General features: G+C 38.2%; 1 protein-coding gene across 1 annotated transcript; it reads right to left on the bottom strand.

Annotated features, from left to right (window-relative positions):
- Positions 1-1,185: 1,185 nt before the first annotated feature.
- On the bottom strand, positions 1,186-13,764 carry LOC118815091. The gene is made up of 8 exons (XM_036581025.1): positions 13,705-13,764; positions 7,601-7,674; positions 7,321-7,493; positions 4,427-4,677; positions 3,400-3,510; positions 3,152-3,302; positions 1,959-1,997; positions 1,186-1,457 (listed from the first exon to the last, which is right to left on the bottom strand). Exons 1-8 carry the CDS (start codon positions 13,762-13,764, stop codon positions 1,186-1,188), a joined length of 1,131 nt encoding a protein of 376 aa, XP_036436918.1.
- Positions 13,765-15,338: the final 1,574 nt, after the last annotated feature.

Consider the following 15,338-nt stretch of genomic DNA (forward strand, 5'->3'; position numbering starts at 1 on the left):
CATACTGATGCAGACACATGCAAACTGATCCACAAACTAGCAAGAGAGACATTCAGTAAAGTTACTGTGCGATATCTCTATGTATGTGGTGTGGTGAGGTCGCCAGTGGGGTATTCTAAAATCTACAACACTAGCAACATTATTATGGATGACAACTCAAGGAAGTAAATCCACACTGCAAAACATTTCTTAGCAAGTGTATTTATCTTAAACCTAGTCAATATATCATATATAATACATATAATATTTCTCATTGTGGGATTGTTGTAAGCTTAACACAAAATTATTTAACATATAGATTGAACATATTGATTCATGTATTGATTTTCTGACTCTCTAAGCTTCTATGTTACATGTGTCTGTGTTGTGACTTCCTGCCCTGTCTTTGGTCATCTTGTGTGGAAAGATACAAAACTCTGTTCAGGAAATAAAAGATGCTGGTTGTCTGAAATGGCTGCCCCTTCTTTTAGCTACACCGAGAAGTTTTTCCATTTTTTTATAGTTCATAGTAAATCATATCATCTGTTCTAAGCCACATCAATTTGTCTGCGCCACCTTAAGACCTTAATGCATGTATTTGTGGAAGCGGTTTGGGAGAATATTTACTTCTAGTGCTTGTTAGTAGAGTTAGCCTCGTAGCTCCAGTTCAAAACTAAACAAGCAGAAAAATTGAGGCCAAACATGTCTTGGCTGATCTACTCCATTTGGAGTAAGTGGATTATGTACAATTGGTTCGTCAAACTATTCCTTTAAGTGGTGGAATGGTTTGGGTGTTTCCACATGGATCAAGAATGCTACCTCGTTAGGTGGACCAGTGTGACCAGTAAGTGACCAGTGAGTGAATCTTACAGCATTGTGTGTTTATAGAATGCCATGACATTTCAGCATGTTTTATAATAACTAAATTCTGTACAATTGCCTCCTCATCTCTACGTGCAAAATATGGATGAGTCTGAATATGTAGATGCCTCTGGCTTAGTTTCCTGTTACACTAAAAAGATTTAAATTATTGTGACAAAATGTAAGCGTGAACACTATCATACTTAATAACTTCATGGAATCTGTGTCAAATCAGGCCATATTCCACATGGCCATCATAGCTGAGAGAGTTATGATGCCAAAATAAAAACCTTCTTTCTAACAGTTTACAGCCCCAAATGGGAAACTGTCCCTTCTAAAGGTCCACTAAGCCCTGCTGGCTCCAGCCTCCAGTTCGTCCACTAAGAAACATTGTTTCTTTTTAAGAACTTTATAGAATTCTGCTTTCACAGCTGTTCCTCCCGAGTCAAGAGCTCCATACAGGATCCTCATTTGTTTCTGAGATGGTGTTGCAGCTTGTATGGTGCTGTACATTTCAGCAGTGATCATGTTTTTACTAAGTAAACAGTCCACTATCTCCATCACTGAGGAAACTCTCTGAACGAGCTCTTTTCTGTGTTCATCCACAAATTCAGCTCCTGAAATAAAGATTAAAATATAATTAAAATGATCATTAAAGTATTTTTAAGCATACCAGTGTCCAATTCAGTGTCTTCCTTAAACTTTTAGCTTAACCACAATTATATCACCATTACAACACTGCCCTGCAAAAGAAGATCTATTCTGTTATTCAAATGTGTTAAAAGGTGCACTGAACATTCCCAACTGAGAAGACATGAGCCTTACTGATTGTTTTGTTATCCCCAAATTTTTAGCCATTAGAATTACATGGTGACATGACTTTCATTTTGCCATTTTGAGATTTATTATAGGTCTGAGTTACTCAAATCAGGGGTTTATGACCACAACTGAATTTTTAAGTTAGCTCAAAGAAACACTGTCATTTTACAAGCAACCACCCCATGAACAGTCCTTACTTATTACATGTTTAATTCAGGATAACTGTGAAGTGTAGATGTTCTTGGTACTGATGGGCAGGAAACAAATTCTCAGTAGTGCATTAAATAAGAACATCATACCTGCTTCTATTGTAAATGGGCTTGTCTTTGTAGTGTTACCTGAAATAAGGAGACAGAAACAAAGCCCTGGTGAACACCTGAGATACTGTGACTTTTGGAAAATCTTTTCAAAGAACTGTACATGAGCTCCTCCAAAAGCTGTTTTGTCTGGCTGTACTGTATACTGTATATGCAGCAAACAGACCGAGAACCAGAGGCTTAGCCACGGGCTGTCCAGTGGTGGCCAGTGCTACCCTAGAATAAAACATGGTCACCCTCCTGGCCAACTCAATTATGAAAAGTGTGATCAGTCATCATCATTAAAGGACCAATTATGCTTTATGGTACAAATCTGCCATCCAAGAACAGGTGAGTGAATGTGGGCTTTGATCCTTCAGAAGTGCTGCTCTGGAAGCTACTTTATGAAGTAGGCTATGCAATGGTAAGATGAGTTAACTATCAAATATCGATCAGCTATATTTGTTTAAGTAAGATGTATCTTTCGATCCTCTCTGAATCTGCTGAAATTTTGCGCAGTGCATCGAGGCAGGTGTGTGGTCACTGTCCTGCAGAAACTTGCAAAACTCCTTCTGTCTGCACATGTAACGTTACATGCTAACTAGATTTAGTCTGTTTGGCATCACACAGCATTTTCAGGCATTTTCAGAATGCAACTCACACATGACATCCTGATAAGTGCTTAAAATTCACAGTATGATTCCATGGAAACAGACCATCTGTCACTGAAGCCGTTTTGTAGGCTTCTTTAAATGTGGTCTTTCTGTTTGTGAGAGGCTGAAGGATGCAGCTGGTGTATCCTTCAAGACCTTCAGTCTCCTACAGTCCTTTATGTATAGCAAGTGGTGAGAAGCTGCAGCACAGAAGTTTGTACTGAAATCAGTTAATGTTTTTACATAAGATTTAAACTTGTTGCGTTGCTTAAATCAGTAAGCTGTGACGTGTCAGCCTGTTCAGATTGTCTCAAATGTGTGTGAGTGCACACAGAAGAGGTGCCTTCGTATACCAGTGCTAGGAAGGCCCTCCTACTTTGACTGCACAAAACATGGCCATAGAATGAGAGATGCTCCCTTCTTTCAAAGAGCAAATAGAAAATGGCCAGAAATTGTCAATAATTTATTAATGTATACATTTATTAATTGCAAAAAAGAAGGCTCATCTGTGTAGCTCGTCATGGGTGCTCTGCTTTAGCTCACCAGGTTTTTCAGTTGTTAGAAGAACCTGATGTGGTTCCCACGCCTCCATGCCATCTTCATCTAAAAGACTCACTGTAACCTCCTGAGCCGGAAGAAACACCACAAAAGTGGGGTGATAGTTTGGGCCATAGTCACGCTCAAATGTGGCAACCTAGGAACCCAAAACAGCATCATGATAAAATGTCCTGAAAACATGTAAACTTTACGGAGCTTTCTGCTTCAGTGTGATCACACAGGCTGTACTTTACCTTTGGTTCAGAAACATAGGGGTCGCAGAATGGTCTGTATCTACTTCCAGGGATGAGTTGGCATATGGAGCTGGTCTCAAAGTATGTGCTACCCTTTTGCTTCCCCTCCACCTTTGGTCACATGAAAGAAAGGTGAGAGATGTGTGATTATATGAGCCAGATATGAAAGTCATTTGTACATTAGGGGGCAGATTTACTAACATTGTCATAAACCTTAGTTTGGTGTTAAAAATGACTGTTGCAATTTACCATAGAAGATAAACAGCTCTTTAGCATCAATAAGGAGGTTGAAGGGACGTTGCTATTTTGCACTTTTGACTTTTCTTCTCAAAGCACAAAAAGTATTGCAATTAACCACTTAGGCCAATTTACCAATTCTCTTCTCATTTGATAACTGTGCATGCTATTTAATATCTGTGAATAGCTTGTCTTATAGTAAATGCCCCTGCTGTTGGCATACTTGTCCAACAAACTGTCATTTGAGGACAAAATAAGTCTCCTGAAGGCAGCAGTATGTTACATTTTGGATTATGTTTGACCTCTCAAAATCTTTAATTATCATGATTAAAAAACAACCATTTTCTTGATTTTTGTACTTGTCTATTAGAAATAATCTAAGATCTACTTTAATCTACTTTCTTGAAGAGTAAAAGACTGTTTATCTGACATTAATCTGTCTAAATCAAAATTCTGAGAAAAATAAATATAAAAATATAAAAGTCAAAGTCTGGTCCAACAAACATACCTACCTTGCATAAAGGGGCTTTCATTCAAAAAGTATGTGAGCAAAATAAGGTTACATCACACTAGTTATGAATATGTTATGAAGTTGCTCCAGTTCATTTGCATGAAAGGGCTTAGTTGATCACCTGCTAAGTTGACCTCCCCCATGAGTGCAAACTGTCTGTAGACCCCTGATAATTACTGACTGTTTTGTAAACCTGCCCCTAGTTTTAAAAAGGGCTGCAGGGTAATATTGTGGTATTCATGAAGACAATGATAGAATAAAGTGACAATAACACCTCACCTCTTTAACCGGAACATTCCCTGGCAGTAAATGAATGTTTAGTTTTTTCCTCTTTTGCTTGTCCATCATTTCTTTATAGAAGAGCAAGACTTGGGCGTTTATGGGACTGAAATATAATATCATTTTCTTTAGAAGGCCAAAGAGGGAAAGGCCTTGGATGCTAATAGTAACATGTGTGTTGGTCACGTTCAGTGGCTGTATGATCTCCGTATTATCACCAGTGGAATGTGCCACAACAAGCTGGTTTTCCTCTGTAAAAAAAAAGAAAAGAGTTTATTCACAGACAATGAATAGTCTAGTGTGCTGTTACAATTTATGGCTCAACTGATTTGAGATCTGCGTGACTGAAGTTCTCAACAACATCAGAAAAGCTGTCAGGGTGAGTGGTTTGCAGTCTGTTGGGGGCCTCATAGATTTTTTCTAGCACCTCACTGGAATTTGAGCTTGGAGAAATATACATAGTTAAAATTTAAATGATCGTCTGGTTTACATTTCACTGATTTTGCAAACCACCTCTGATGGAACAAACTTAAATACGACAACCAGTGGCATGCAAAAGTTTGGGCACCCCGGCCAAAATTTCTGTACCTGTGAATGACTAAGTAAGTGATGACCTGAATTTCAAAAGGTGTAAAGCTAAAATTTTAAGTTTAAGGCAGAAAGTTTAGTGTTTTAAGGGAGATTACTTTATTATTTCCATCTTTTACAGTTTCAAAATAACAAAAAAGGAAAAGGGCCCAAAGCAAAGGTTTGGGCACCCTGCATCGTCAGTATTCAGTAAAAAGTAACAAGTACTTTGTAGCCAGTTAAGAGTTTTTCTTTTGTGGGGTATTTTCACCCATTTTTTCCTTGTAAAAGGCTTCTAGTTCTATGAGATTCTTGGGCCACCTTGCACGTGCTGCTCTTTTGAGGTCTATCCACAGGTTTTTGATTCTGTAAGCAGAAAGTGTTTGGATATTTTTTATAGTATTCTCTTGCTTTGTAAGAATCAATAGTAGTTTATATAAACCTGCCCAAAATTAAGCACACATCACATTTTGTGTTTTATTTTTTCCAACATGTTTAATTTGGCAATTAAGTAGTACTTCAGAAAATTTCCAGTAATATGTCATGTTGAAGTTTGTTCCATTAGAGGTGGTGTTAACTTCTTTTCATTTGCAAAATGTGTGATTTGACCAGGGGTGTCGAACCTTCAGTTACACGCATTTTACACAGTTAACCCCTTACCAAGCCAAAGTTTTATTACACACTTCTATACCCAAGAAAAGCCCCATTGGTTTGCATTGAAGTCCCTGTAGTTAATGAATAATAAGCCTTAGTATGTAATAAGCATGGTATGTTAAGGGATTAAACTATTAAATGACTGCAGCTTGCACTGTTGACCCTCGATATAACTTACTGTCTGCCTCATACTTTCTTGTTGTATAAATGGATCACAGTCTTGTAGTTTGTGCAGGGCCTTCAGCCAAGTTATCTGTCTTGCACCACAATGTCTTGTCTAATCGCACTATATATAGTCTACGTCTTTTCTTTGTGATCCTGTAAACACAGGCCTTTTGTGTATGCTGCACTAATGCCTTGGAGCAGGGGTGTCCAAAGTCCGGCCCCAGGGCCAAATGCGGCCCGCGGACAGATTTTAATCGGCCCTTGTCTTCCGTTTAAGGGTGTGTTATAAGTGGCCCTCCAGTCAGTACGCTGCAGTGCTTCCTCTCACCTGATGGTGGCAGCAGAGCTGTAAGATGACAGCTGCACTGCACTGCAGTAATGAAGTTAGCTAAAGTTTCAGAGCCTTTCTTCTCTGACTAGACCAGCAGCTTCATTTACTGACCCACATTTAGTCCAGACTGCAGCCATAAATCTCAAAGTAACACTGAGAACCGCAGATTTTGATGGAAATTTGAACTTTTTCATCGAGAGTCGCAGCAAATATGAGCCTCATATTTCAAAAGACTGTGAGACTGAATTTAATATGAACAGACATGAAACACAGCATGAACATTAAGTAAAGTAAATATTCAGGAGAGAAACTAAAGCAGCTGCAGCTCCCCGAGTCTCATAGCACCGACTTGCTCTTATCAGAGGTCGCTGTGTTTATTTGATACGTAGAGAACATGATCTAACACAACTAAAAATGTACAGATTTTTATTTAGTTTGTCTTAAATTATATTTTGAACAAGTAAATTAAAATACATTAATCCCCTTTTGTTGGTACTCTGAATAAACAAATCAATAATTAGTTATAAGCGCTTATCATTCCAAATTACTCTGAATGAGCAATCCAACAGTAAAAGAAGCCTCGTGCATCTTGTACACAGTGATAGGAAACATGGCAGCTCACAGAAAGCTCAGATGTGTTTCTTTGACCAGCATGAATACGGATGCACCGTAACTCCTCCAGCAGCAGATTTATATGTGTTACATGGATCACCAGCAAGATGCAGGGTTTGATTTATATTGTTATATTTTTCATTTTTTGAAAACTTAATATTTATTATTATTTGTGAACAATATTTTGTCCCTTGGGTATTTTGACACTGTCCAATCTGGCCCCCTTTGGAAAAAGTTTGGACATCCCTGCCTTGGAGGAATGTTGTTTCGTTCCACTGTACATGGTTCCATAGGATGTGTCTGAGATGATGAAGTTTTTCTTGATCTTAATCTAAAGAATTAGACTACTTTCATGAGGTTGCAGAATTACAACACATGCAAGTTTCCAACAGGCAAATGACAGAAAAGATCAAAGCACTGGAGTAACATTAGCATTAATTGATAATCACTGGTGTAATAATTGTAATTGTATTTAACTAGAATGTCTGCAATAATCAGCATTGGTCAAAATGAAATTTACCATATTGTATCTCACAGTGTGGGAGGTGAAGATGACTCAGTGAACCTTCAAAGCAGTCAATACTGTACAGAGGTCCAGCAGGCTGCACCTGGCCTAAACCATCCAACAAACGGGTATCCCAAGAGTCTATTCTGTACTGCACTTCCCCTTTCCCCTCCATCTCAAACACAAGGTTGGTGATTCTGCATCGAAACTGACCAGCATGAGGGCACAGAAACCTAAAATTAAGAGAAAATATTGAGACAAAAATTTAAAAATGCATGTTTCTCAACCTGACTGTGTATTTTTTGTTATGATAATGTCATAATTTGAAAATGCATGGTACCTGTACAAATTATAGTTCTCAGTCTCTGAATTGTTTTCAACCATTTCAGGAATGAATCTTTCAGCAGCCTTGAACTGTAGAAGTGCAGAACAAACAGAATTACGTTAGAAAGTACAGCAAAATATCTTAAAAGAAGTGTGCTGTGCTGTGCTGATCAGACACAGCAGTGCTGCTGGAGTTTTTAAACACCTCAATGTCACTTCTGGACTGAGAATAGTCCTTTAACCCAAAATATCCAGTCAACAGCATCCTGTGAGCAGCATCCTGTGACCACTGCTGAAGGACTAAAGGATGATTAGCTCATACTGTACAGCAAGAGATGACCTATCGTCTCTGGCTTTACATCTACAGGGTGGACCAACAATGCAGGTGCATCTAATAGAGTAGACAGTGAGTGGATACAGTGTTTAAAAACTCCAGCAGCACTGCTGTGTCTGATCCACTCAGACCAGCGCAACACACACTAACACACCACCACCATGTCAGTGTTACTGCAGTGCTGAGAATGATCCACCACCCAAATAGCACCTGCTCTGTGAGGAGTAGTAAGTGGAGCTGATAAAATGGACAATGAGCATAGAAACAAGGAGGTGGTCATAATGTTATGCCTGATCGGTGTATATACACACACACTATGTGGCAAAAAGTATATGGACACCCCTCCTATTAATATCCATAGGCAAACACTGGCAGTAGAGTGGATCGTACTGAAGAACTCCGTGATTTTAAATGTGACACCTTTGCAACAAGTCAGTTTGTAAAATTTCTGCTCTGCTAGATCTGCCCAGATCAACTGTAAGTGCTGTTACTGTGAAATGGAATGGTAGACCACGGTAGACCATGCAAACTCAAGGCTGCCAAGTGATGAAGCGTGTAAAAATCACCCATCCTCTGGGCATCTCGCACTATTCCACTAGTTCCTGTAGATTTGTTTAGGTGACTGAACACCTGAGGAGAACACACTAAACAACTTGGGATCACACATTATTCAACCATTAAGCTGTTGCTGAACCGAACTGAACTCATACAGACTCACACGAACTTACACATTTACCCGTTAATAGTAGACGTAAATAAATGTGGAGCTGCTTGCTGCTTCTGCTGTTTTCTCTGCACACTAAAGAAGCAGCAGGTAAACATATCTAGGTGATGGTTGTGGATGTAGAAATTTTAAAGTTTTAGATCTATATGCACTCGATTGTGCTTGTGCCTTCAATCTGGCTTATTAAAAAGCTTTGCTACACACATGAATGTCCTTTAGCCATTTTTTCTTTTTTAACTTGCTGTATTTTCTTCTTTCTCGCTCTCAGTTCTCATTGGCTGTTAGAGGAGTCCATTCAGATTGAGTCGCACACACACTGTGGTATTAGCAAAGAAGACGACTCAGGAAAAATAGCGCTTTGAGGTGAATGCTCTTCATTCAGCATAACAGCAAGAGAGAACTGCTGCCAGCACCCAGCACTAACTAAATCGGCTGAGAGAGCAGGCAGGTCCCTTTCAACCATACAACTCTCCCTGATGGTAGGCGTTAACACTGGACCACTGCCCCCAAATTCAGCATGCGCATGCACTATAATGTCCATACAGTACTTTTTATAAATGAAGTCTCTCATCGCCTCTACGGCGCTACCTTTGAGGCTCTGCTCAGTCTGCCCATGCCTGAATGAGCCTAGAATGGGATGCTACAATATTTTTTCACAAGCTTCCACCACTAAGTGGTTACATTGTGATCATGTTTAACATGATTGCATACATTGCTTGTCAAACATTTTGGCAGTCAGCTAACAGGTTAATCCAGTAACATTCAGAGTTAGTGTTTAACTTTAATATTTTCTGAAAGATTTGCAGTAAAACTGTATATAAAGTAAATAAATATATTGTGAATGTACACCACCACTGGCACAAACATCGCGACTCTAATAGGGCCACCAACGAAACATAGTGGTTGTATTTTGATAAAAAAAGGCTACTTATAAATAAAACTTGCTATGGTTATATAACAATAAGCATGGCTGATAAATGGTCTTGATTATAATGTAAGAGAAAACAAAGGCACAATGCACATTAAGACAGAAAAAAAGAATTTCAGTAATAAATGAAAACTTCTACGGGATTGTACAAAGTGACACAGCTGAAGGTCCTTGCAACAAAAAAAAAACAATCCCAAAATGTTTAACATTCATAACACTAATTGCATTATATTTGCATTATATAACATTAAATTTCATTTGGAAGTGGCACCAATGCACTCCTATAGTGGTGTGCTGTGCAGATGCTGAGCTAGAATCTCTTACCATGGAATCAGAGGAGCTCACATTGACTCGAGGAAATGCCTGTTCTGTAAAAGAACAAACATAAAAAAGCACTGAATATTTAAAATTAAAATTAATTCTATATAACAATCATAACTGTAAATATGTATACAGGTGAATCACACAGTGCCTACAAATGACAGTATATTAATATCCTATTATAATGCAGACTGGCATACAGTTAAAAAAACAACATATAACTTAACAGCATAATAATAATATATATTAATAATAACAGACAAAAAACATTAACTCATGATTGCAAATACACAGGAGTTTGAATGAAACAGTGACTAAAAAAATGAACGAATGGATGCAGGGTTAAGGATCGGGCAGGCAGCCCAAGATCCCACTTGGCAGGCAAACATTTTGTCACAAAACAACAAAGATTATTGTTATTATTATCGTTATTAATGAAACTTAAAATACTACAATGTGAAGGGAAAACATAACTGATAAACAATTATTAAAATGTCATTCCAGGGGAGAGACTGTTTGAACATGTCAGTGATGAGTAGTGCAGGAGATCAGAGGAAACAACAGATCATGCTCACTAGCCACCCAGAACAATAGGAAAAGCATTTGGACTGCACCGGACAACTAAAACCAACATTAGAGCTCATAAACTAGAGATCTAATAGGCTAATACAGACAGTTAGGAACAGTACGTCTCACAGCCTCTCACTACTGCTGACATATCACTGTGGCTTTGACAGGAAAGAACCATTTGACTGAGATGAAAAAGGCTAACCATACATCAAGGTTTCTGTGTGAGATGCAGGCACATTATCTTAATCTCTCCAGATGTGCTGCTACTGCCTGCTACTGGTGACACTCTAGTGTTCAGCATCATAAACAAGACTGTTTCCTGTAGGACTGACAAAAGTGCTGCACTGAAGCATCTGCTTTCATAAAATGAGTAAAAAGCTTCAGTTCTTTAAACTTGCTTATCCTTTTGATCTTTCATTCAAAAGTAATAAAAACTTTTATCTGAAGTACAATGATTGGAAGAAAAACTAAATCTTATATGTGCTGCAGTTGTTGGCACCCCTTTATTTAATACTTTCTGCAGCCTCCCTTTGCACAGATAACAGCTCAGAGTCTTCTCCTATAATGCTAAATGAGACTCGATAACACATGGCAAGGGATCTGAGACCATTCCCCCCACACAAATCCAGATCCTTCAGATTCTGAAGTCCACGCTTTTGGACGCTACTCTTCAGCTAATCGCACATGGTGTCTGTGGGATTTAGGTCAGCGGACTAGGATGGTGTGGCAGAGCTATTTTCTGCGTCAATATGAAACACAGACGCATACTGATTCAAATAACCTTTATTTATCAATCGACTGAGTGTTTATTAATTAAATTGAGAAATTTTGCCATCAACAGAAGAAAAAGAAAAACGTGTAGGAAAACAAAGAGACTGGTATAAGCATGTACTGTGGACCACCAGTTGGTTAAATTATCAATGTTCAAGGTTTGCTGTGTTAATACAGCTGAATAGTTGAAGTATTTTGTATGGTATTTCCAGCCTAAAATTTTTTGAATGGAACACATGCTAGCTAAGCTGAACCATACTACAGGGAAATGTACTTATCTGTATATTTTTCTGAGAAAGGCTAACATGTCGTCCTTCAGTGGAGAAAACAATGGTCTGTGTTTTGTGTGGCTTTCTAGATGATTTTCCTACACAAAACTGGAAGTGCCATCATACCAGTTCCTGTTTAGCCCGGTAAAAGCCTCACTGTAAGCTATGTTAACCAGTCTGGCAAAAACAGTGATGAAGTACTGTTTAGAGTGGTTGGAAGTGGTTGGAGTCTAAAGTGCTCATATTTGTTTAATTATATTTCTTATATTATTATAGTAATTATAATTTGTAAATATTGACTTTTTAATTTGGACTGTTAATTTGGCACATTTAGCTCTTAGACCATTGAAGTTGAATAAACACTTTGTTTCTGCACTTCCACCTGGAGTGCACACACGTGTCTTTTCCATGCCAGACTATCACAGATGGCCATAGCAAAACTTTGCTTCTGTGGTCAGTGAACCATTTTTGTGTTGATTTTGAGATGTGCTAGAAGATTCAAGCAAGGCCCAGTTTAAATTTCCATACGTCCTCCCCAGCAGATTCTTAACACCTCAAGTAGCTTTAAAATTCTTATTGCCCTGATAGTGGAAACAGGCATTTTCAACTGTTTAGCTATTTTCTTGTAGCCATTTCCTGATTTGTGCATCTCAACAACTTTTTGTTGCACATCACTGCTGTATTTCTCATAGTGAGGGATTACTGAGAGAATTTGGCCAGTGTTGCCTCATCATTATACCCCAGTGAATGAGAAAGTCATGGCTGACCACCTAAGGGTTCCTAATCACTCAAGTGAACTTTAAAACCTAAAATATGAATAGAAATATGCCTCCGTTAGATTTCGCTCTTAAGAATTTCTAGGAGTGTCAACAATTTTGGTATATAAATATTTTTCTCAACTCTGTATTTCATGGTAAGATTTAGGTTTTTTTTCTTTGTCATCATTGTATTTCAAATAAAGGTTAGATTTTTTCATATTTTGAAAGAAAGACCAAAAGGAGTTTTACAGCCCATTAGGGTTGCCAGTACTTGTAGGGTATGTGGACACCCCTCCTAATTATTATGTTCAGCTACACTAGGAGCTACACCTCCTAAAGAGATACTTTCCTGAAGAGTTTAGTTCCTACCTATATCCAGTAAGCTGCGCCAACCCTTACTTAAGTCTAATCCATCTGATCCAGCCAATAAGGGACTTGGGAAGAGGTTGATTGGCTGGATAAGGTGTGACGAATTGATATTGGAACTAGGCTCTGCAGAAAAGCAGCTCTCCAGGTCGAGGGTTGGAGACCACTGAGCTACACGTATTGCGATACAGGTATATAAAATCAAGCAAATAGCCATGCAATCTCCATAGACAAACACTGGCAGTGGAATGGGTCACACTGAAGAGCTCAGTGATGTTAAATGTTATAGGATGCCACCTTCACCAAAAGCCAGGACTGTGAAATTTCTGCCTTGCTAGATCTGCCCCGTCAAATGTATGTGCCATTACTGTGAAATGGAAGCGTTTAGGAGCAACAACAGCTCAACTGAAAAGCAGTAGACTACTCAAACTCACAGAGTGGGGCCACCAGGTGTTGAAATGTAATGCGAAAAAATCACCTGTCCTCTGTTGCATCACTCACTACAGAGTTCCATGGCTGAGCAGCTGCACACAAGCCTAGGATCACTATGTGCAATGCCAGGCTTCTGCTGGAATGATGTAAAACACACCACCACTGGACTCTAGAGTAGTGGAAAAATGTTCTCTGGAGTGATAAATCATGCTTGACTATCTGGCAGTCTGATGGATGAATCTGAGTTTGGTGGATGCCAGAAGAACACTACCTGCTGGAATGCATAGTGCCAACAGTAAAGTTTGGTAGAGGAGGGATAATGCTATGGGGCTGTTTTTCAGGGGTTGACCTAGGCCCCTTAATTCCAGTGAAGGGTAATGTTAATAAGAAATGTGGTCTATGGAGCGATGAATCTCACTTCACCAAGGGGACAGGGGAACACTATCATAGTGAAGACAAATCTTAGTACTACAATATACAGTGACATTCTAGAGAATTGTGTGCTTCCAACTTTGTGGCACAATTTTGGGGAAGAGTGTTTTCTGTCTCAGAATTACAATTCCCTCGTGCACAAAGTGAGGTCCTAAATGAAATGATTTGCTTAGATTGCTGTGAAAGAACTTGACTAGCCTGCACAGAGACCTGACCTCAACCCCATCCAACATCTTATTGATGAACTGGAAGACTGACTGCAAGCCAGGTCTCATCACCCGACATTAAAGCTAACATTTTTTTTTTCTAGGAAGGCAGGATACACCCTGGACAGGTTGCAAGTCCATGTGACAGAACACCAGAGAACCAGAGAACGATCCAGGGGTGGGGCTATAGGGGCACTTGCCCTGGTAAAAAAAAATCATTGCGTTTTCTTTTCTTTTCCGACTTTTACATTACTCACTGATCAGCAGAACAGATTCCTTCATTTTCAGTCTCTCCTCTTTTTTCCATCTTCTGTGACTCTGTGGAAGAGAATAAAACAGTGTGAAGATGTCATGCATGATGTCATATGTATGTTATATGGTGAATAACTGTTTCTCTGCTTAAACCACTGTTGATGTGTCAGTATGAATCACTGAGAGCTGATATTAATAACAGTAGAGACTGATACTGTATTTGGTAACACACTGGATCATAATACAGACACTCAGACAATCACTTGGTCAGTACCCCTCTTGTCACTGGGGTGGTACTCTTAAGGGTACATCTCAGTACCTTTAGTCAGGGAACATAATTGTACCATAATCCGATTTATTTTGTTTTGTTTGTTTGTTTTTTTGGCAGCATACTGCTGTTTTATATTCTATACAAATTGTCCTTAGTCTAGCTGAAGCTCTGTCATTAGCTTAGCAGCAGTTTAGCTATTCAGTTCTGTGGTTTAACCAGATGTGCTACAAAGTTACATCATAATCAGCCAAACTAAAAGAAAAACACTGCATAATAATGAGATATTTTTATATCATATTATATTATATACATTATATTATATTATACTTAATGTTGTACTCTAGAAAACAAAAATACCTATCAATTTGTCATTATATATCCTTAAAATTATGTACTGTTTTTAATATTTAAGAGGAAGTGACAAAACAAAATCACTGCATGTAAAATATCCTAATTTTTCCTAAGGTAAAGGGCAACATTTTAAATATCCCTTAATTTTTACTGGAAGAGGAATCATTATTTTACAATAATAATGTGTTTTCATTAACATTTAAACGTTTCACAAAATTTCAAAATTTTATTTATTGTTTGAACATTTTTTTTTGTATTCATCAATATATTTACATTTACAATTAGCTTTGATCATCAAAGTTTGAAATACTGTGGTAATAGCAAATGGTCAGGCTAGGCTGTTTTATCAGTATTATCTCCTTACTACACGTGCGTAACTCAACTCTGAATACAGCCTTTACAGAACACTGGCCAGTATTAACAATATAACGACTAAAGTTAACACCATGTTTATTCACACAAATGTTTATATCCATAGATTTCTGAACTATCATACAATGACAGTTTATTTAAGAAATGTGTTCTAATAAGAATAATGTACTCACCTGAAGAGTGAAGACTTTACCAACATTAGAAGACTCTGATTAGAGACAAAGCAAGAGCTTTTAAAACACAAAGTACATGAGACAAAAAGTCACACCTGTATTTTCTATAGTTGGATGCTGATGTTGTGTAGAAGCTCAAAAGAACTCCAGATGTTGTGTATTATCTGTAAGTAACTGCAGATGTATTATCTCTAAATATTCTTAACTCCAGTTAATATGCTCAT

Source organism: Colossoma macropomum, unplaced genomic scaffold (genome assembly GCF_904425465.1).
Source record: "Colossoma macropomum unplaced genomic scaffold, Colossoma_macropomum, whole genome shotgun sequence".
In the NCBI taxonomy this organism is placed as follows: Eukaryota; Metazoa; Chordata; class Actinopteri; order Characiformes; family Serrasalmidae; genus Colossoma; species Colossoma macropomum.

What these genes read in the sequence shown, in the direction of transcription:
- LOC118815091 (XM_036581025.1), bottom strand. Translation starts at nt 13,764, where the DNA reads ATGAGACCTGGCTTGCAGTCAGTCTTCCAGTTCATCAATAAGATGTTG. An exon ending in AGATGTTGGATGGGGTTGAG is followed by an intron (nt 7,675 to 13,704) that starts GTCAGGTCTCTG and finishes GCACTTCTACAG; the next exon opens with TTCAAGGCTGCTGAAAGATT. An exon ending in CCTATGTTTCTGAACCAAAG is followed by an intron (nt 3,303 to 3,399) that starts GTAAAGTACAGC and finishes TTGGGTTCCTAG; the next exon opens with GTTGCCACATTTGAGCGTGA.